This window comes from Doryrhamphus excisus, chromosome 11, assembly GCF_030265055.1.
Source record: "Doryrhamphus excisus isolate RoL2022-K1 chromosome 11, RoL_Dexc_1.0, whole genome shotgun sequence".
Taxonomy (NCBI): domain Eukaryota; kingdom Metazoa; phylum Chordata; class Actinopteri; order Syngnathiformes; family Syngnathidae; genus Doryrhamphus; species Doryrhamphus excisus.
The window spans coordinates 17,081,845-17,103,522 of record NC_080476.1 but is presented as its reverse complement, the minus strand read 5'-3'; the positions used below and the strand labels follow the sequence as shown (position 1 = coordinate 17,103,522).

Below are 21,678 nucleotides of genomic sequence, written 5' to 3'. Positions count from 1 at the left end.
GCACAATTCCCACCTCTTGTAAATACCTATACTGGTTTCACATTAAAACGAGGGCCAATAATTAAATTGTTGAACATACAACTCTGATACAAAGGTAGAAAGAAGCAAACGTTCCTGAACCAGAGTCTACTTTAATATGCAGGCAGTGAGAATGTTCATTCTTAAATGTTTCCTACGGGATGATTTAAAGACTGAACATAAAACACATGCTTGGGATTCAAACCCTAATAAAAACACCAAAACCTAAAAACAGTACTAAACATCTGTAGGGGTCCTTATAAGGAAGTGAAAGTCATTCTTTGAAGTAGCTCTTACATTAATTAAACAATAAAAAAAACATGTTACCACATTGTCACCTCTTATTAACCAAGAGGATGAAGGCAAAATGTTTAGAGGGCGTGCAACTCACATTTTCATTAAAAAATAAGAGGCTTCACAGCAGCAGAAATGAAGCATGCAAGGTGCAACAAGAAACTGCATAGATATCAAATGTTTTTCCTCAGAAATGCACTGACATCAATTATTCAGCTACTGACACAAGCTGATTAGGAAAACAAAAACATTGCTTATGCTCTGATTCCCTCAAAAGAAAAGCACTTTTAAAAGCCTCACCAAGAAGTCAACCCAATTGTGTTCAGTGAGAAGTAGCTTTGTTAGCAAATTTGAAGTGCAAAGATATCAGGGTGACATCGGCTGGTGGCAACAAATCTTCTAGTGTTTCGGGTTAAAATGGCTGCCGTTGAGTTCATGGTCTGTACATTCTGTGCCTGCGTGTCGTAGCAGGCCTCCATACCAACAGTGGCAGACATTGGAAGACTAAAAACTGATAAATGAAGTAGCTGACAAAAAGTTGCAAAAGAAAATATCCAGAATGTATGTATTGTAATGTTTACACCCCAGAAATTAGATGGGATTTGTTTTTTTTTTGTGCCAAAAACTGATGCCGATAATCATAGGTACCGATAATTATCGGACATCTCTAATATTTTGGTGTAGGTATATTTTTCTATGTACATTTTGTCTATTTTAATCTAATCATCATATCTATCTTTTACTGTGGTATGACAATAAACTTCCTTGAATCCTTCAAGCACAATACAACTTCCTGTTTAACCCCAAGTAACCATGACACAGTAGAAAATACAACATTGCTGCTGTGTGTGTGTGTGGGGCGGGAATCACGGTTACCACGGCAACATCACTGATTTGTCATCAGGACGCCACGGAAGTTGACATTTAAATATGCAGGCTGATTATAGAAGTGTTTCGCTTTCCTAATGTCTAATTTTAACGTTTAAGATTTGTGGATGACAGTATAAAAACAGTTATGGAGGTCAGTCCGATATAGAGTACTGTAACAGCTAATACAACATGTATGAAAACAAATACGTTTGGCGCATGTGAAACATATAAAAACACACCAAAAACCAAGACGGAAGATGGAAAACATCCAAAGTAAAACCAGGAAAATGCAGTGCTGACATGGCTCACAGTGGAATGACAATGACACACACACTTATAATGTACAGTATATGCTAGCCTGTTATTTCTGGGGGGAGGGGGGCTCTTCTTCTGACCTTTACAGTGGAACCTCAAAAGACAACGACTTGGAGTTCAAGCAATTTGTCCTTGAAAATACGGCTCAAAATCCATTCATTCATTCATTCATTTTCACGAGGGTCGCGGGGGGTGCTGGAGCCTATCCCAGCTGTCTTCGGGCGTGAGGCGGGGTACACCCTGGACTGGTCGCCAGCCAATCACAGGGCACATATAGACAAACAACCATTCACACTCACATTCATACCTATGGACAATTTGGAGTCGCTAATTAACCTAGCATGTTTTTGGAATGAGGGAGGAAACCGGAGTACTCGAAGAAAACCCACGCATGCACGAGGCAAACATACAGAGATGCCCGAGGGTGCAATTGAACCCTAGTCTCCTAGCTGTGAGGTCTGCACACTAACCACTCAACCGCCGTGCCGCCCATTGTATTATTATTGTATATTATTATGCGTCATTTGTGTTGTACTTTAAAGGTTCTATTATTTTACTTTCATAAGCCTCCTAACGTCTACTGTCAAGTATGTTGACGCTTTGGATTCCGTGATGATGGCTGCTAATTTTGGCTCAAAAGGCTTGAATCTGTGTAAAGCTGTAATACTGTCTCCTTAATTTAGGATTGCAAGGATTTGATCATGGACGTTTTCGGCGTCGTTATAAGATATACACGTCAGCAGGCACATCTGTTAGGATGATCAGACTCCAGTGTGTGTTAGTGTGTACATTTTGGAACTGTGTGTCATGCATGCGTCCTCTTTGTTCTTCATGCAAGGTTCCGTTTAATAAGTCTGAGTGCAGTTGAGGGTGCTGAACCCGGGAAGCGTGACGCGTCCGTTTTTGTAGATGTCGCTGTCGGGCCCCTGGTTCATGCGTTTGACCAGGTTCTTCTCGTAGAGCAAAGGGTGGTAAGCGCCGAGCGTGCAGGCAGCGTCGTGGAAACGCTGGTAGTAATGGCAGAGTGCCGTCTTTCGGCGTGAAGGCAGGAACTCGTACACGTGCACCACCTCACACACGGACATCATCAGGACCGTACCTGAGCAGGAAAACAGGCTAGTGTGTTATTATCTTACCAAAAAAATAATGCGTTGTTCATCTCGAAAACTCTTTGTTTGGTTTTTGAAACGTTCTGCACATATGCTGCAACTTTTGCAACACATACCCAGCAGGCCAGAAGAAGGCGGATTCTTCTGGATGGGCTCGGCCATGTTTTCTTGTATTCGCTGCCAGACCTGCCATTCAAAGCGAGGGTGCAGGATGTAGAAGGGCTGCTGGGGGTGGAGCCTCCTGTACCTCTGGTACTGGGTGAAGATAGGGTAGTCGGTCCGGTTGAACCACTGAAAAAAATATTGTTGTGATTATTTTCAATTGGATATTTATAGGTTATCACATGGTTTGTCTGGTATCAGGCCAGGTATCGGGCTGATACTGGCACGCGGGGGCACGATACTGGGCCTGATACCACACAAACCATGTGATGATCTTATTATCACATACTACAGTATTAATTGTCCCTGTACCCTAGAAAGCGCCCATGAATGATACGGGAAAAGGCCAAAATAATACTGTGTCAAAGCCCCGGGGCAGTGATACTGATAAAATATAGAGTTTAACCACCATCCAGTATCAGCCCCCGTAGCTGTCCACTCAGAGCGCGCTGCTCTGGTATCGTGCCCGTGAAACAACCAATCAGAGAACAGCACACGAGTGCTTAGTGCTTCTCCAGTCACCGAAAAAACCCAAACTTGATTAATGGAACTTTAATTGTCAGACATTGATAAGATAAGACTGTTGATAAAATATTATTGTTGAAATATTTTTGCAATTATTGTGTTTACACTGTTTAGATATAATACATGTAATAAACTGAACATTTTTCTGGAAACAAAATGGTATTTTGATTAAATAGTATGTGATAATAAGCTCATGATTAAATAGTATGTGATAATAAGATCATCACATGGTTTGTCTGGTATCAGGCCCAGTATCATGCCCCCGCGTGCCAGTATGAGCCCTCGACCTAATCAAAAGACCATTTTGTTTTCCAGAAAATGTTCAGTTTATTACATGTATTATATCGAAACAGTGTAAACACAACAATTGCAAAAATATTTCAACAATAATATTAGTTAATTAATAGTCTTATCTTATCAATGTCTGACAATTAAAGTTCCATTAATCAAGTTTGGGTTTTTTGGTGACTGGAGAAGCACTAGGCACTAAGCACTTGTGTGCTGTTCTCTGATTGGTTGTTTTACGGACACGATACCAGAGCACCGTGCTCTGAGTGGACAGCTATGGGGGCTGATACTGGACATGGTTAAAAACTCTATATTTTATCAGTATCACTGCCCTGGGCTTTGACACAGTATCATTTCGGCCTTTTCCCGTATCATTCATGGGCGCTTTCTAGGGTACAGGGACAATTAATACTGTAGTATGTGATAAATATGTGTGAACTACATAGTGTGTTGGATGTAAACAACACCTGTGTGATATCAGCAGAAAAGGGGTCCCAGGCTACCAAAACACCTGAGCTGTACAGCGAACTGGACAGGAAGTGGTGGTCATCAGATGCCATCACCTAAAACAACAATGAAATAGACGCTGACATTATAAATTGTTTAATTTTAGTCACATAACTATGAGTTAGAGGTTTTTACTTGGGAGTTGATGAGGCGAATGGTGGTTTTCGAACCGACATCCTTCTCATAGCCAGCGGTGGGGGCGGCGTTGAAGCGCAGCACAGCATCATGTGAATCTATTAATATTTACCTTTAGAATTATTGTGCATTAATAGTAGAAGAATAAATACAATGGAAGAATACCTCACCTATCTCTTTACCAAGGCCGGAGTTGCGCAACGATCCGGCAGAGGAAACCACCGCACATCGCTTGTAGGGCCCCAGGTCGCTGGTTAGCGAATTCGGCGGGAGCAGCGAGGCCCAGGGCAGAGAAGAAAGAGCTTTGAGGTCAGGGGTCAACGTTGACACCTCCATCTTCTTGTAGAGCTGACAGAGGAGCTCAGGGCCGCTCAATTTAGGTCTACTGGCGACATCAGCGGGGTTGGAGAACTCCACTCCATATTTATTCATCGCCTAGAGTATAAAGGAAAACAATGGGTTCAAATACATGTATTTATTATGAATCATTATCTCTAATTAGACTGATTTGGAGTCAGCATTTTGAGTCTTCATCACATTGTGACTAACCTGGTAATTCTCCACCACCTTCTTGAGTCCGTTTCCAAGCATGCTGCTGGACATCTGCTCATTCCACACTTCTCCCAAAAGGCTGTTAGGACCAAACAACTCGGCATCGCTACCTTTGCCACTCAGCTCCCCACGCCGACGCCCTCCGAACAGGGTCTCCAGCGCCCGCAAGAGGGGTCGCGGCATCATGCGTTTGAAAAAACCCGCATTCTCTCTTGACTTTGGCTTCGGCTTCTGATGCTCATGGGTGTGATTCGGGGAGGAGAGGACGGGGATTGGGCGGCGGGGGTCGCCGGGGATGACGCCAGGAAGCTTCTGAGGGTCGACGTACACAGACTTGGCTCCGCCTCGCAGCACCTGAGGAGCGAGAAGGACGATGGGGTTTGCATTCTGTCAATGCTGTTGTCAGATTTGACGAAGAAGCGCACCTTGATGACAGAGTGTGTGCGTGGCTGAGCCCGAGTTCGTGCCCGCACGCCAAAGATAGCATCGGTGACGGGAACGCTGTTTTCTGCACACAGGGCATACAGCAGCGCCATGGAGATGCAGAAGAAAGCCATGCAGAGCGCTCCACGGCGTGCACGACGCCTGAGACGCCATAGCTGGCTAACTCTGTCTGCTGCCCCGGGGACCTGCATATGCAAAAGTATAGAGACACTTGGCGGTTACAGGAAGTGGAAAAAATGACTTTCTACAAGATTCTGTTCTGATGTGTTATCATGTAGTTTTTTGCATATTAATATTTGAACTATTATTAAAATACTACAGTAGGGAGGTAACTATTGCCCTTATTGTTTTCATCCATCCATTTTCTATGCCGCTTATCCTCACTGAAGGTGAAGGGGTATGCTGGAGCCTATCCCGGCTGACTTGGGGCGGGAAGCGGGGTACACCCTGGATGGTCACCAGCCAATCACAGGGCACATATAGACAAACAACCATTCACACTCACATTCATACCTATGGACAATTTGGAGTCGCCAATTAACTTAGCATGTTTTTGGAATGTGGGAGGAAACCGGAGTACCCGGAGAAAACCCACGCATGCACGGGGAGAACATGCAAACTCCACACAGAGATGGCCGAGGGTGGAATTGAACTTGGGTTTCCTAGCTGTGAGGCCTGCGCGCTAACCACTCCATCGCCGTGCAGCCTCTGTCAAAACTTAAATTATTCATTCATTCATTTTCTACCGTTTATCCTCACGAGGGTCGCGGGGGGTGCTGGAGCCTATCCCAACTGTCTTCGGGCAAGAGGCGGGGTACACCCTGGACTGGTGGCCAGCCAATCACAGGGCACATATAGACAAACAACCATTCACACTCACATTCATACCTATGGACAATTTGGAGTTGCTAATTAACCTAGCATGTTTTTGGAATGTGGGAGGAAACCGGAAAACCCATGCATGCACAGGGAGAACATGAAAACTCCACACGGAGATTCCCAAGATCTGAACCCATATCTTCCCCATCTCCTGACTGTGTGGCCAACACGCTAACCACTCGTCCACCGTGGGGGCCCCTTGTTTTATATATCAAAATAAACTTCAAACATGGGCTGCATGGTGATTGAGTTTTTAGCACGCAGGCCTCACAGCTAGGAGACCCGAGTTCAATTCCACCCTCTGTGTGGAGTTTGCATGTTCTCCCCCGTGTGTGCGTGGGTTTTCTCCGTGTACTCCGGTTTCCTCCCACATTCCAAAAAAACATGCTAGGTTAATTAGCGACTCCAAATTGTCCATAGGTATGAATGTGAGTGTGAATGGTTGTTTGTCTATATGTGCCCTGTGATTGGCTGGCCACCAGTCCAGGGTGTACCCCGCCTCTCGCCCGAAGACAGCTGGGATAGGCTCCAGGATAGGAAGATGAGGATAAGCGGTAGAAAATGAATGAATGACGTTCAAACACAAGATGACAGAAAAAGGCAAAAGAGTTGGCCTCAAATGCCCCCCCCCACACACACACACACACACCCACCCTGGGGCAGATGAAGTGAGCGAGAAGATGGAATGGTGAAGGAGGGGTAGTCATGTAGAAAGCAGGGAGGGAAAGCAGGCTCAGCGTGGCCTTAATAGAACGAGGAACGAAACACAAGGGAAATGGAGGAGAGGAGGCTCCACCCACATTTGACCCTGTTGTCATTCATACTTTTATAGCTGCGGGTGATTGACAGTGTCTTTGGAGCTTACTCAAATTAATCTGCTCTTTAACAGAAAGAGGAGATTTTCTTTTGCACGACTGACCTCGGGGAATAAAGCGAGGAGGCCTTTCAGGACGCAGCTGCTCCACTTTGCCTTATAATCGTTTCTGTGACGTTTCTGCGATCGGTGCACATCTGTTTCTCATTCACTGTGGTTCCGTGTAAGGACATCAAAAAACCAACTCGGTTTAGTTGAGAAACCTGCAGCCCAATTCCGTTGCAAGCTTCACTCACATGAAATAAACATGATCATCTTCTACAGCGCCAATATGACAGATGGCCGTGTCACTCGGAATCTACTTAAAGATGTCGCCCTAAATCCCTGCTTTCTTTTACACGCACAACGGACCTGCAATATGTGTGTGTGTGTGTGTGTATAGCATTCATGGTCACATGACTACCCATCGGCTATCAAAGCGCCGAATCAGAGCGGGGAGCCTGATTGGTTTGCTGTCTGCCGGCCAATCACAGAGCAAACACAGCAGCACAGCCTTGCATGATGGAGAAATATACAAAAAAACTGTTCACGTAAGCTACATTTTAGCTTCAAATATGACTCAGATATTATTGTTTAACTTTAGGTAAGCTACACAGTAAGCTAAAAAACAACATTACCTTCAACCAGTACAAGATTTAGACCCTAGTTACATGTTGTCAGGGTTGTTATTCATCACAATAGCCACATGAATCAGCACAAAAATGTCATATTTTATGTGCAGTAGTCAATGTTTATAGTAAATACAACATCATTTCAGTAATACTACTGATTTTGATACAAAATAATTCCCAAAAAAATTATGTAATATGTACATATGTAGCGCGCAGACCTCACAGCTAGGAGAACAGGGTTCAATTCCACCCTCGGCCATCTCTGTGTGGAATTTGCATGTTCTCCCCGTGCTTGCGTGGGTTTTCTCCGGGTACTCCGGTTTCCTCCCACATTCCAAAAACATGCTAAGTTAATTAGCGACTCCAAATTGTCCATAGGTATGAATGTGAGTGTGAATGGTTGTTTGTCTATATGTGCCCTGTGATTGGCTGGCCACCAGTCCAGGGTGTACCCCGCCTCTCGCCCGAAGACAGCTGGGATAGGCTCCAGCACCTCTGTGACCCTCATGAGGATAAACGGTAGAAAATGAATGAATGAATAATTTAAGTTTTGACAGAGACGGCACGGCGATGGAATGGTTAACGCGCAGGCCTCACAGTTAGGAGACCGGAGTTCAATTCCACCCTCGGGCCATCTCTGTGTGGAGTTTGCATGTTGGGTTTTCTCCGGGTACTCCGGTTTCCTCCCACATTCCAAAAACATGCTAGGCTAATTGGCGACTTCAAATTGTCCATAGGTATGAATGTGAGTGTGAATGGTTGTTTGTCTATATGTGCCCTGTGATTGGCTGGCGACCCTCGTGAGGAAAAAGCGGTAGAAAATGAATGAATGAATGAATGTACATATGTAATAAAAAAACACACCCATTTAAGATTAAGCTTCCAATGCAAACAAAAATAACAAATATATAATACAATATGAATATAAAAATAAAAACACAACCACTCGAGGTGCTGATTGTTATGCTGCATCTGTGTTATTAATAACTTGGCGATATATTGCACGTGCAGCGATGCTGAGGATGAGTCACAATAACAGCAACTGTTACTCCCGTTGAAACGGCGCATCGCACATTCACTCAAAGTCATCGCATATTAGGATTTGGATGACTGTTTGTAGGATTGTAATAACTTTTACCTTGTAGCCCATGCTGAGTTGTGGGTGTTGTTGCTTAGAAACTGACTGCCGCCTTATGGTTTCCCCTCATCCCTTATCTCCTCATCCCTCCTGTAAGACAGACATATTTATAGAAGTATGTGGCACAGTATCATGTACAATAATACAACATTAGCTGTTTCAATGTGCAGGAAGTGTCAGCACTTCATAACATGAATGCATGTTATGCACAAGGGTTGGCAACATTGACCCGTGATTGTATTTCTGTGAATCGAAAAGAGCTCAGAGGCATTTCTATTGATCGGATGTATTGAGTCAGGAAGAATAGATTATGGTAAAGACTGATACCCCATATCACTCTGGTCGGTCCTGGACTTTCAGTGTTAAGTTTGTTCGTAATTTTAAAAAGCTGCTTCCTGTATCAGTGTCATTCTTAAGGATGGTCGTCCAGAAACCGGAATCAGTTCGATACTTGCTCCCTCCACCCAGTCACTGTGTCTTGGGGTAAGACGCTTCACCCACCCGACCTCCAGTGCTGCCCACACCGGCGAATTAATGTTTGGTGATGGTCACAGAGGCCGTAAACACAAATTGGAAGCCATGTTTCCATCAGACTACCTCAGATCAGCTGTGACTACAGATATAGATTACCACCACCATTAAAAAATAAAGGGTTTACTTCATTATGAAGCGCATTGGGTGCCTTGGAAAGCGAATTCTTTATTGTTATTATATGATGAAATGTACAAAATGCCAACCCCAAGAAAGGTTCAAGTTCAAACAACAGTTTTGTCATGTCCAATGGTGATGCTAACTGTACCACCACCTTCTGTACAACTACGTTCTTCATAGTAAACATTTCATTGGTATCAAACATATTATGTCATATTATACATTCACTAATTGCATAAGTCCGCATAAAAATAAAAATGCGACCCAAAATAGAACACAAGAACATTAATAATAGATGGATGGATGAATAGATGCATAGATAGATGGATATTGGCTGACCTATGTAACGTTCTGCTCCTCTGTCACCAGCCGTCCTTGTTCGTCCTGCGTCGTTGCTGTTCTTTAAACCCACACTACGGTGCCAAACAGACCGTCTTTTGGGTCGCCATGGTCCCGTTTTTGAGTACGGGCCGAGGTAGCATTAGGATAAACACGGTCAAGAACTGCAACTGCTCAGGCTTTCATTCGACCCGCAGCAGGATGCGCATCAAGTCTGCCAATATGTTGAACGTGTACTTCCGTTTTTAATCACAAAATAAGAGCATTCGGTCATGTTACTGCACTCGACATACATATAACGGCAATGATTAAGGACAAGTGTACTCGTTGGCGAAAAGTGCCTCTTTATTAGAATGGTGCTCATATATGTTAGGAGGTCTGTCAATACAGCATGTACATTTTAATGTTTCATGAGCAGTGCTAGTTATTGTGTTGATATATAATTAAGTGCCACCTACGGCACACAGACCTCGTGGCGCAACGGTAGCGCGTCTGACTCCAGATCAGAAGGTTGCGTGTTCAAATCACGTCGGGGTCAAATTTTTTCGTGTACCAAGTCGTCATTTGTTCCCTTTGGCTCATGTTTTCATCCATGTTTTTGAACAAAACTGGTAATTTGGTAAAATTATATTTCCATTGTTATTCAAAAAGCAACTGGGATAAAGCTGAGAGACTGTACTTATTTTCTGTAAGGCTCAATTTTGTATTTTCACTTAACAAAAAAGCTCATTTTATTTCATTTTAGGAACACATTCAGAAATGTAAAACCAATAAATTATCATGTGACAGTAAAATGAAGAATTGACTAAAAATGGTAGCTTCCATGCTAAATGCTGCTGCTGCTTCCGGAGTTTCGGATGCTGACTTTCTTGCGTGTGTTGTCCGTGCAGCGTTCCAGGATGAGCTCTGGACTCGGTCGTGGAGGGATGACTGGGGCCTCCTGCTTTAGCTCACATTCGGAAATCAAGCTCATCTGCTCAGGAATGTTCCCTGGAGATCATAAATACAAAATCGCAGAACCTTAAAATACGAAAATTAGGAAATATATTCTGCTATATTCTGCTGTATTTTTGAAGTTTGTAGTACAAGGTACTACTTATCGTCTAACCTTGGTTCTTCCGTTCCCTCAGGGGTGACTTTTCCATATTCCTGTTTTTCCTCGGCAAAGCGGTGGGGCGCTCGCCCTTCTGCTGCAGATATCGGCGGCTGTTCCTGCGGTAGGCTTCCTGGCTGAGGCGCTGTCGGGATCGGTTGTGGATGCTCTTGGCATTTTTAATGGTGGACCTGAACAAAATTCAAAATCTCAACACTGATAGCAAATAATAATAATAATAATAATAATAATAATAATAATGAGGCTGAGCGTCTGTTATATACCTGCGAGGTGGAGGTTTCACTCCCTGCAACTGCTTGGATTCATAATTGCCGCCTTTGCCGGCTTTCTGCAGGAACATGGAGGGAAAGTGACCGGTCTCCTCGCCTTTCCTGAACCAACCAGGATAAAGAAGCAAAGAATTGTCCTGTCATGGAAGTTTCTATATGAAACCCGTCTACTCCATCAAGAAACCTCATACCTGACGACCCACCAGCCATCCAAAAGCTTGTGAATGACCTCAATGGTTTCCCCTTTCTCCAAAGAAATCTCATCCTCTGTCTCCTTCTTGTAGGCTCTGATGGTGACGTGCAGCTCTCCTAAAAGGTCAGCATTCAATGTCATGTGACAAACAACAACAAATATAAAAAAAAAAACAGCATTCATAATTGAAAAGGACCTTCGTAATTTGGCTCCACGTCTTCTGCTTCCTCTGGTCCGTCCAGAGGTTCCAGGTAGGAGGCAGGAGCCCAACCTCGTTTGGTGTCACACTGACAGAACCACCAGCCTGCAAGCACCAGCATGTTATTAAAGAATAACAACAATAAAAATGAATTTATATAATGCCTTTCAACACACCCAAAGCATTACGTTATGTCACATTAAGTTATGCTAGGCTATGCTCACCATTCTGGTTTTTCTCCACAATCTCTACCAAGTCTCCGGTGTACAGATTGAGCTCGTGTTTGGATGTCTTCACGAAGTCTGCGATCACTCTGTATGTGTCCAGGATGATGGGACCTGATATCTCTGGAATATAGAGATATATACAATATCATCATATAATATATCTTAATAAAGTCATGACTAGAAAATAGAAATACAAGGGGAAAAGGTTTCAAACAGGGCGAGTGGTTAGCGCACGGACCTCACAGCTAGGAGACCAGGGTTCAATTCCACCCTCGGCCATCTCTGTGTGGAGTTTGCATGTTCTCCCCGTGCATGCGTGGGTTTTCTCCGGGTACTCCGGTTTCCTCCCACATTCCAAAAACATGCTAGGTTAATTAGCGACTCCAAATTGTCCATAGGTATGAATGTGAGTGTGAATGGTTGTTTGTCTATATGTGCCCTGTGATTGGCTGGCCACCAGTCCAGGGTGTACCCCGCCTCTCTGCCCCGGTAGAAAATGAATGAATGAATTAAATCTGATACCGATATCAATGATAACCGATATGGTGATATCAGACATCCCCGTTTTGTTCGTCAGCTCCAGGCTTACCAGATATATAGACTTTGGTCTCCGCGACGATTTCACTTTTTTTCACTCTGAAACAGAAAATAACTGGAGTTTCATCATGTGTTATGAGTCATATGCTGATGATTCATCTAGAACAGTCTATCCCAATCTAAAACAACAGGGGTGTCCCGGGGAGGGGGGGGGGGGGGGGGCAATCATAGTTTATTGATCGATGTACTGACGCGTTTGGAGCGGGTGGGTTTTCGTCCTCCAGTCGAACTTTGAAGAAGATATTGAGGTGTGTGCAGCGTGAGATGTGCGGCGGCAGGTTGACCAGTGATTGGCAGTACTCGGCCAAGGTACTCTGCTTGGTTTGCCGTGACCTTTGACTCTCCACCCAGCGTGGGGCTGCAAACACACACAAAGAGACACACATACATACATACACACACACACACACACACATACACACACACAGCGACAAGAGGAAGCATTGAAATGGTCTGATGTACAAAGTGATGAAATGCATGAAATTTTTGGTTGTGTTTTCCCGTTTCAGCTCGGTTGCTTCAATAAAGAAACCAAAAAAAAAACGAGAAGTCAAGAGTGTTGACAGGCAGGTGCTTCCTGAAATATTTCTTTTTTTTTTTTTTATTGTTGCATTAATTTAAATATCCACACTAATTTGTCTGGTTGGAGTGTGGTATCACTTTGAAGAAAATTCAATAGAAATAGCTTGAAAAGGATAAATCTCGAACCCTTACTTACCTGGCAGTGATGGAATGATGCGATCCTTCTTCTCGATTTGGCCAGATTCAATCGGAAACATCTCTTTCAGGGATTTCTGCAAACATATTACACAAATATAAGTCATGTACCGTCTTCTTAGTTTAACACCATGCTGTTTCACCACCAGGAACACAGGAACTCACATGGAAAGTGTAAATTTCAGGATACGTCCTGTAGATGAGTTTCTCCGAGAGGTCGCTCCATTTCACCATCAGCATGTACACCTAAAAATAAATGCACCGTATTAAACACGCCAAAAAAAAAAGAAAAAGTGCAAGATTCAGCCTGATGCTAGGCGTGATATGTTCGGAGCCTCACGTAGTGCTGACTGGGGTAAAAGCGTTTCTCGAAGCCCAGCAGCTTCACGTGTCGGATGTACAGTTCCTCCATGTTGAGTGGGGAAACAACAAGTGAGATGGATGTCTGGATGGAGACCAACTGAAAAGAGAAGCGAGTGGTAGCTCTGATATATGGTATAATGAGTGTGTGTGCGTATTTATTGCGTCATCAACATCCCTCAAGAGTTACTTCCTCTTGCAAATATGTTTTTTTTTTTTTTAAACTCAAGTCACCTCCTCAAAAGATAAAAGGTATTATTTGTGGATGATACCACTGCTTTTTGTTCTGGAGGGAGTACAGATGAAATAATTAGAAAGGTCAGAGAAGAAATGGTCACTCATTTCAGTATGTGGAATCAAACTATGGAATGGATTGAGTAAGGAATGATGAGCACAACGATGAGCCAATTCAAGAAACAATACAAGCAGTTGATGTTTGCTAAATACAAGGATGAAGAGTCTTGAACCAGTCATGATGTGCTATATATTGTGCTATATATATATATATAATCACTATATTGACAGTTACTATGGTAACCATTATGTCATTGTATGGTCATATCACCTCGTACTTCGGTACGAGGTGCATTATTAAAAAAAAACAACAACAAAAAAAAACCTTAAACTGTATTATGGAAAGCAGGAAGTGAACAAATGTAACAGTTACTGATTGTAAAAGTACCAGATGGAGGGGTAGGATTTAATAAGCTTTGCTTCTTCCTACTCCTTTTGGACATGTGGAACTGTGAACTGATTATGTGATGCATTCAATTGTAATCTGATGCATGTTCAAATGAAATAAAACCATTACCATAAAGGAAATACATTTCCCATGACGACAAGTACATGTTATGTTTTTATTGCTGTTATTGGAGATGCCATTAATTTGTTGGACAAAAACTCCAAAGCATATATATATATATATATATTTTAAGTTCAAGCATTTAGGTGACACAGACAAAGAAAAAGTATCTGATATGTTTTATATTTAGTAGAATTAGACACAATCTTCACAATGTATTCCCAGTCATCAATTCTGTCTGTCAACGTACAAAACAATTTCCTACTGTTTTAGCAACCATGTGAACTTTCAAAAAGGGATATTCACGTAAACGCTTTATTTTGCAGCAAGGGCAAAGAGGAACCCCTGGCCGCCCAAACATATGCTAACTTCCTTTAATCTGGTTCGAAATCAGAAGTCCAACTAAAATGTTGCAACTAAAAGTGCTTTCTCAAGACATGAAATGTCATTTATTGTCATGGAAACATGGGTATTTAACTGTTATTATACCTTCATATCTTTTACGGGACAACACAAAAGAAACAACACTTTCACACATGTACAGCGTAGATAACAACGTAGCTGAAAATAGCCCTAAAAATAACTCAACACGCCGCCATTAATGTCTGAAACCGGCGGCAACAAAAGTGAGTCCAGCTCCAGACCTGATCAGAACCTGATGAGTAGCTCCACCGTTCTTGTTAATCACTTCAAAAAATATTTTCAGTGGCTGTTGGGAACATTGCTCCAAGTGGTAAAAGATGGCTTCACCAAGGGTGTCATCAGCGGTCTAGAACTGATGATCAACTTTATCAACATTTTTATCCACCATTTGACGACCCTGCACCACCTGAAGCTCCGTTGTTACACTGAATGAAAAAGCATCCCAGATCCTGATGGACCGCCAAACATCCCAGGTGGATCATTTGGGTCGAGGACCGTTGTCTGTCTTGAAGGACAGCCAATCAGATCCTCCGGCTCAGTGCAAGTGAAATTTATGGGGGTGTAAAACTTGACTATTTTGTTCCATAATGCTCAGATCTTTCCAAAAAATGGGTATGACTGTCTTACTGTCGTAGACCACACTAGCATGTGGTCTTAAACTTTTGATCAGGTGAAAAACGTAAAAAAATAATAATTACAAGCTCCAAATGTTCTTTTTTTGTCTCACTCCCCTCTTTTTGCTTTTTCATATTGTCCAAATGTGCAAAGTGCATATTGTAGTAATTTATGAACTGGATCTCACTTGATAAGCACACATTAACTGTCAAAATCTAGTTACAAACAAACTAATATACAGTTTGATTGTAGATACCGTACGCGCAAATATACACACCCCTTAAATACATCCATGTTAAATAAAATGACTGACAAAATGTGTAAATGTTTTCTATTTGATCTATTTGATGCAGGAGTACTGTCTGCAACCGCCCTACGCCCCATATCAAACCCTGTGTTTACCTCCGTCACAACTTCCACCAAAAAAACACAAATGGATCCAATTCATGGGGAGGTTTTTGTTTTAATCCGAGCTCGGATGTCTCTTCTTACAGAAAACGCTGTGTCACATTTGTCACAACTCAATTTTAGATGTTTTAAAGGACGAAAGGTGAAGAAAAGTAGCCGTGGATGTCGCCGAACGACTCACTGTCAGAGCGGTTTGAAAGCTCAAGTAAAGAAAATATCACGATTCCGGCGATATAAATGACATGAAACTAACGTTTAGGGTGTTTTCTTGTCATTTAAGCAAAAAATCTGGTGGGAAATGTTTGTTTTCCGTGTGGTTTGAGGTCGAAATGGTGAGGAGAAAACACAAAAGAGAGTCCACCTTTCCGTCGGAGAGCAGAGCGGCGCTGGTGGTTGACTCTCTACGGTTCTCATGTGCCTTATAAGTCCCGCCTCCTGAATGCCTGACGTTAACTCGTCTCGAGCGACGCACACACAAGACAGCAAAACATGGCAGAGGAAGCACCAGCAGCTGCGGGGCCGTCTAAAGCCCAGGCTAAACCCACGAAGAAGAAGACGGCGGCGTCCAAGCCGCGAAGCGACGGCCTCAGTCTCCCTAAACTGATCACACAGGTGGTGGCTGAATCCAAAGAGCGCAAGGGAACATCGGTTGCTGCGATCAAGAAGGCTCTGGGAGGCAAAGATGTCGATGTGGTTAAATCCAACAAGCGGATCAACACCGCTCTGGTCAACTTGGTGACAAACGGAGTCCTGCTTCAAACCAAGGGAATCGGCGCTTCCGGGTCATTTAAGGTGGCTAAGAAGGAGTCCGAACCCAAGCCCAAGGCAGCTAAGAAGCCTGTCGCCAAGAAGTCGCCAGCCAAGAAGACTGCCGCTAAGAAGGCACCTGCCGCCAAGAAACCTGCCGCTAAGAGCAGAAAAGCCGCCGCCCTCAAGAAAGCCAAGTCTCCAGCTAAAAAGACAAAGGCCAGCGCCGCTAAGAGCCCGAAGAAGCCGAAAGCGGCCGCCAAAAAACCCAAGCCCGCCGCCAAGAAGCCGGCGGCTAAAAAGGCTCCCGCAAAGAAAACTCCCGCCAAGAAGCCAGCGGCCAAGAAGGCTGCACCCAAGAAGTCCAAGAAGTGAATGGACTGACATTCATTCTCATCTTGCTTCAACCAAAGGCTCTTTTAAGAGCCACCACAACATCCACTAAACAGCATTTCCTTCGTGTTGTATTACCATTTCTGTAAAATATATACGACTATTTGCCATACGTCCCTTCACGTTACACAAGCATACACTCAAGCTAAAGTGTATTGTCCCCACTCACGTTTGCATTTATAAAACAATATGGCGGCATAAGCAAACTAAGCACTTTCTTAGGGCCTCGCCACCACTCAGGTGTCCCCAACTTAAAAGAAGTTTGAGTAGCCCAACCGCCATTCGCGTGAATACGTTTGACAAGCAAATAGCCTTCTGACTATAAATAATAATGGCGACATTGGCTTGAATTATTGCTAAATGTATATTGTGGTTTTTAAAGTGGATGTTTTGACAGTAACGTATTTCATTTATTTGTGTATAGTGTTTGTAAATAGCCATAGTCGATATTAAAGAGCGTCTACATTTCGCTCGTGAAAGGCGTTTTCACTTGATTGGTTCCCTCATTTCAAAAATATTCCCTCCAACAGATTGATTGGCTCATTTCAAAACACTGTCCTCCAATAGGTTGTCAGTTGCAGAGCGCGTGACCCTCGCACTCGACCAATCAGCGTCGCCGTGGCGCCACAGCCTCTCTATAAAGGTGCTGCTCCCGGCGTCATTTGTCACATTACTTCGACTGAATAAGCAACCGCTTATCCTACGTGGAGATGGCCAGAACAAAGCAAACCGCTCGTAAGTCCACCGGAGGCAAAGCTCCCAGGAAGCAGCTGGCCACCAAGGCTGCCCGCAAGAGTGCACCGGCCACCGGTGGCGTCAAGAAACCTCACCGTTACAGGCCCGGCACCGTGGCCCTGAGAGAGATCCGTCGTTACCAGAAGTCCACCGAGTTGCTGATCCGCAAGCTGCCCTTCCAGCGCCTCGTCAGGGAGATCGCTCAGGACTTCAAAACCGACCTGCGTTTCCAGAGCTCGGCCGTCATGGCGCTGCAGGAGGCCAGCGAGGCTTACTTGGTGGGTCTCTTCGAGGACACCAATCTGTGCGCCATCCACGCTAAGAGAGTCACCATCATGCCCAAAGACATCCAGCTGGCTCGCCGTATTCGCGGAGAGCGTGCTTAAGCGACCCCCGACTTTCATCCAACCAACGGCTCTTTTAAGAGCCACCAAACCCGCCTTTGAAGAGCTATAACCTTTGTTTTCTTAACATCATCACATATTGATGGTTATGCAACGCATAATACTGTTAGTTCAATGTCCCTTAATTGCGTCCCACATCGAATATGAAACAGACTAGCAAACACTCGCCTCATCTTTATTACACGTATTCTATTCACAAAGTCACAATCACTGCTTTCATACCCCATTAAAACGGCGCCACTTACTTATTCTGTTATTAAACCCTCTTCCCACACAAGTCAAAGCTTGGTAAACACGTGACACAATCCACCCAATCCCGTTTCAGCGTCAGCACATAAATATTTGCATAGGCGGCCTTTGAAGAGCTATAACCTTTGCTTTCCTCCCATCATCGCACATTCACAAATGCATAAGCATAATAACGTTAATTCAGTATCCACAATGAGGCAATTTCTAACAGACGCACGTGTGTATACAGTGTCTCAACCGGCAACCACTGATAGTAAAACTTCCTAACGTGTATCAACCAAGTTGTCACGTCGTATTAAGCACTCGTTCGTTGGTAGTCAACATTAAAAACAATGGCCATTTGTGCACGACTGTACTTTCACTTTAAAAGCAGGGACCCTACTTCCCACGTCGAATATGAAACAGACTACTAAACATTAGCCTGGTCATTCTTGCACGTATTTTATTCACAAAGTCACAATCACTATTTTCATACCACCCCATGTTGTTAAACCCTCCTCCCACACAATTCAAAGCTCGATAGACACGTGACACAATCCACCCAATCCCGTTTTAGCGTCAGCACATAACTATTTGCATAGACGACCTATAAATTCATCATTGGGGGCGCTTTTCTTCAATATCCTTTGAACTCTCACAAAGCAGCAGCCATGCCCGATCCGGTCAAAGCCCCCAAGAAAGGCTCTAAGAAAGCCGTCTCCAAAGCCACCAAGACCGGCAAGAAGAAGAGGAGAACCAGGAAGGAAAGCTACGCCATCTACGTCTACAAGGTCCTCAAGCAGGTCCACCCGGACACCGGTATTTCTTCCAAGGCCATGAGCATCATGAACTCCTTCGTGTCCGACATCTTCGAGCGAATCGCCGGGGAGGCTTCTCGCCTGGCGCATTACAACAAGCGCTCCACCATCACCTCCAGGGAGATCCAGACGGCCGTTCGCCTGCTCCTCCCCGGAGAACTGGCCAAACACGCCGTCTCCGAAGGCACCAAAGCCGTGACCAAGTACACCAGCTCCAAGTGAACAATCACTTGGCTACTCAAAGGCCCTTTTCAGGGCCACCCACATCTCTAACCGGGCAATGTTCTACACCCTTTTTTTCCCTCATTTTGTACACTTAACTAACATCATTAGTGATACAATGACTGGCAATAGTGAATCAATTCAATTTACACACAGAGGTGAAGGTGATGGGGCCAGATGCGGAATATGGCCGCTTCTTCTGCAGTTGCTGCACCAAGCTTGGGCGGAAGACTACACTGACTCAATCGAGGAAAAACATTGCCTGCTTAATAAATATAAATGTGATCACTTTATATTATTGGATTATCCAACAACCACAGACTTGCCAAAAAGTAATACAGCATCACTCTATCAACAAAATGCTTGAGAAAATCCACAAAGTGTGCTTCCTTCATCCAGCTAGACGGGTTTCCTCTTCCTTTGCTGCCACTTGGCCCATTGTTCAGGAAGTGATCATGAAAAATAATACACATTATTCTCTCCTCTACCAAGTGGAAATGCGTAATTGTTTTGATTTTTAGCTATGAGAAGATTATTTCAAAATTAGTATTTTTTACTTCATTAATTTTTTTAAATTGTAATTTCTACCGCTTATCCTCACAAGGGTCACAGGCGTGCTGGAGCCTATCCCAGCTGTCTTAGGGCAAGAAGCGGGGTACACCCTGGACTGGTCGCCAACCAATCACAGGGCACATATAGACAAACAACCATTTACACTCACATTCATATGAAAAATACATGAAAAATGGTAAACTGGTGCTCACCTCTGTTAACAGGATCCTCTGCTTTTCCCAGACAGGACATGACATCAGACCATGGATTGCACATGTGTTGACAGAGGGCTGAAGCACTGCAGGTGATTTAATTGACGAGCTCCTTCCCTCAAACCAAATGAGGGTTAATCATTAAAATCACCTGCTTTAGTGACCGGCTGGAAAGAAAACCTGTAGTGTCTCGGCCCTCCATGGAATGAGTAGTTTGACACCCCTGATGGAGGGGAACAAAACTAGTATTCAGCTTTTAGGCAGCGCCATCTGCTGGCTAAAATATTAACAGTGTAACAACTTACTGTGTGCACGCGCGGAGAAACCCGGGTCTAATATGACAAAACAGTTTACTTTAGGTTTGAGATCATGAAACTGTAACTGTACCACATGCAGCGAAAACTATTGATATTGACTTTAAAAAATAAATAAAATAATCTTCTAGTTAAAAATTAATCGAATCTTGCCATACAGTTGGCACAGTAGAGAACAAGTATATAAAAACACGTACAAGCCACCTCGAGACAGTTGGTTTCCGTAGTGTAGTGGTTATCACGTTCGCCTAACACGCGAAAGGTCCCCGGTTCGAAACCGGGCGGAAACAGATTTTTCCCACCTCACCCAACATTTTTATACTGTTAAACAATAATATGTTGAGTTCACGTTATATTGTAGGTTTACGTTACCGAAACTTCTGGACTAGTGGACAAGGTCCTTAGCGAGATGACTGATCTTCCACTTTATTAGAATGGCTTGCTTTCATCCATGAGGTGGCAAAATAAACAAATGCTTTGTCAGCTCCACTGGTATTTGAGGTTACTTAGGATATATTTGAACGCAGCTCATCCTTAATAGATGCCAAAGAAATATTCTGCCAATATTAAAGAGACCAGTGAACTTTGTCTACAAAAATGCAGGCCGTTTCTAGTGAGCCAAGCTAAAAGAGAGCTAGTTTTCACCACTAAATGCAATACTAAATGCCACTGTTGCTAACTGTGTATAAACATGTAGATAAAGTCCTTACAATAGTAGATTGTAATACAATATTACTGCACTATATTGATATCAAAAGTACAGACACTTATCATGGGATCGACATACACAGCCACAATTTTGAATGAGATGTTATCTATATTATAAGAAAACATGTGTGGAAGATTGCCCAGTTAGAGATGTGGGTGGCCCTGAAAAGGGCCTTTGAGTAGCCAAGTGAGTGTTCACTTGGAGCTGGTGTACTTGGTCACGGCTTTGGTGCCTTCGGAGACGGCGTGTTTGGCCAGTTCTCCGGGGAGGAGCAGGCGAACGGCCGTCTGGATCTCCCTGGAGGTGATGGTGGAGCGCTTGTTGTAATGCGCCAGGCGAGAAGCCTCCCCGGCGATTCGCTCGAAGATGTCGGACACGAAGGAGTTCATGATGCTCATGGCCTTGGAAGAAATGCCGGTGTCCGGGTGGACCTGCTTGAGGACCTTGTAGACGTAGATGGCGTAGCTTTCCTTCCTGGTTCTCCTCTTCTTCTTGCCGGTCTTGGTGGCTTTGGAGACGGCTTTCTTAGAGCCTTTCTTGGGGGCTTTGACCGGATCGGGCATGGCTGCTGCTTTGTGAGAGTTCAAAGTAGTATAAGGAAGAGCAGCCCCAATGATGAATTTATAGGCCGCCTATGCAAATATTTATGTGCTGACGCTAAAATGTGATTGGGTGGATTGTGTCACGTGTCTATCGAGCTTTGACTTGT

At 43.8% G+C, this 21,678-nt stretch overlaps 5 protein-coding genes and 2 non-coding genes across 9 annotated transcripts; 4 read left to right on the top strand and 3 right to left on the bottom strand.

Annotated features, from left to right (window-relative positions):
• Positions 1-111: 111 nt before the first annotated feature.
• Positions 112-9,941, bottom strand: st6gal1 (ST6 beta-galactosamide alpha-2,6-sialyltranferase 1). Its single transcript, XM_058087167.1, has 9 exons — positions 9,712-9,941; positions 8,722-8,811; positions 5,201-5,404; positions 4,773-5,129; positions 4,394-4,658; positions 4,224-4,321; positions 4,049-4,144; positions 2,723-2,897; positions 112-2,596 (listed from the first exon to the last, which is right to left on the bottom strand). The coding sequence occupies exons 2-9, from the start codon at positions 8,731-8,733 to the stop codon at positions 2,343-2,345; spliced, it is 1,461 nt and encodes a 486-aa protein (XP_057943150.1). The 5' UTR covers positions 8,734-8,811; positions 9,712-9,941; the 3' UTR covers positions 112-2,342.
• A 102-nt stretch (positions 9,942-10,043) lies between these two features.
• On the bottom strand, positions 10,044-20,017 carry ncf1 (neutrophil cytosolic factor 1). 3 transcript variants are annotated; one of them, XM_058087160.1, is made up of 12 exons: positions 19,947-20,017; positions 13,368-13,487; positions 13,193-13,273; positions 13,029-13,104; positions 12,503-12,668; positions 12,303-12,349; positions 11,711-11,833; positions 11,484-11,591; positions 11,286-11,403; positions 11,089-11,196; positions 10,820-10,995; positions 10,044-10,701 (listed from the first exon to the last, which is right to left on the bottom strand). In XM_058087160.1, the coding sequence occupies exons 1-12, from the start codon at positions 19,989-19,991 to the stop codon at positions 10,538-10,540; spliced, it is 1,332 nt and encodes a 443-aa protein (XP_057943143.1). In that variant the 5' UTR covers positions 19,992-20,017; the 3' UTR covers positions 10,044-10,537. The 3 variants fall into 3 exon arrangements, with proteins under 3 accessions (XP_057943143.1, XP_057943142.1, XP_057943144.1); XM_058087159.1 differs by lacking the exon at positions 19,947-20,017 and adding an exon at positions 17,606-17,917; XM_058087161.1 differs by lacking the exon at positions 19,947-20,017 and adding an exon at positions 15,997-16,421.
• Positions 10,178-10,249, top strand: trnaw-cca (transfer RNA tryptophan (anticodon CCA)). Its single transcript has one exon. It is a non-coding gene; the product is annotated as a tRNA-Trp (tRNA).
• Positions 16,074-17,207, top strand: LOC131138334 (histone H1-like). The gene has a single exon (XM_058087163.1). It carries the CDS (start codon positions 16,125-16,127, stop codon positions 16,755-16,757), a length of 633 nt encoding a protein of 210 aa, XP_057943146.1. The 5' UTR covers positions 16,074-16,124; the 3' UTR covers positions 16,758-17,207.
• Positions 18,799-19,681, top strand: LOC131138333 (histone H2B 1/2-like). Its single transcript, XM_058087162.1, has one exon. It carries the CDS (start codon positions 18,814-18,816, stop codon positions 19,180-19,182), a length of 369 nt encoding a protein of 122 aa, XP_057943145.1. The 5' UTR covers positions 18,799-18,813; the 3' UTR covers positions 19,183-19,681.
• A 460-nt stretch (positions 20,018-20,477) lies between the features above and the next one.
• Positions 20,478-20,550, top strand: trnav-aac (transfer RNA valine (anticodon AAC)). Its single transcript has one exon. It is a non-coding gene; the product is annotated as a tRNA-Val (tRNA).
• A 120-nt stretch (positions 20,551-20,670) lies between these two features.
• On the bottom strand, positions 20,671-21,571 carry LOC131138325 (histone H2B 1/2-like). Its single transcript, XM_058087151.1, has one exon. It carries the CDS (start codon positions 21,530-21,532, stop codon positions 21,164-21,166), a length of 369 nt encoding a protein of 122 aa, XP_057943134.1. The 5' UTR covers positions 21,533-21,571; the 3' UTR covers positions 20,671-21,163.
• Between the last annotated feature and the right edge of the window lie 107 nt (positions 21,572-21,678).

What these genes read in the sequence shown, in the direction of transcription:
- st6gal1 (XM_058087167.1), bottom strand. An exon ending in CGGCCTTGGTAAAGAGATAG is followed by an intron (nt 4,322 to 4,393) that starts GTGAGGTATTCT and finishes AAATATTAATAG; the next exon opens with ATTCACATGATGCTGTGCTG. An exon ending in TTCGCCTCATCAACTCCCAA is followed by an intron (nt 4,145 to 4,223) that starts GTAAAAACCTCT and finishes TTGTTGTTTTAG; the next exon opens with GTGATGGCATCTGATGACCA.
- LOC131138334 (XM_058087163.1), top strand. Translation starts at nt 16,125, where the DNA reads ATGGCAGAGGAAGCACCAGCAGCTGCGGGGCCGTCTAAAGCCCAGGCT.
- ncf1 (XM_058087159.1), bottom strand. Translation starts at nt 17,914, where the DNA reads ATGAAAGTCGGGGGTCGCTTAAGCACGCTCTCCGCGAATACGGCGAGC. An exon ending in CATCATTCCATCACTGCCAG is followed by an intron (nt 12,669 to 13,028) that starts GTAAGTAAGGGT and finishes GTGTGTTTGCAG; the next exon opens with CCCCACGCTGGGTGGAGAGT. An exon ending in AACCCACCCGCTCCAAACGC is followed by an intron (nt 12,350 to 12,502) that starts GTCAGTACATCG and finishes TTTCTGTTTCAG; the next exon opens with AGTGAAAAAAAGTGAAATCG.
- LOC131138333 (XM_058087162.1), top strand. Translation starts at nt 18,814, where the DNA reads ATGCCCGATCCGGTCAAAGCCCCCAAGAAAGGCTCTAAGAAAGCCGTC.
- LOC131138325 (XM_058087151.1), bottom strand. Translation starts at nt 21,532, where the DNA reads ATGCCCGATCCGGTCAAAGCCCCCAAGAAAGGCTCTAAGAAAGCCGTC.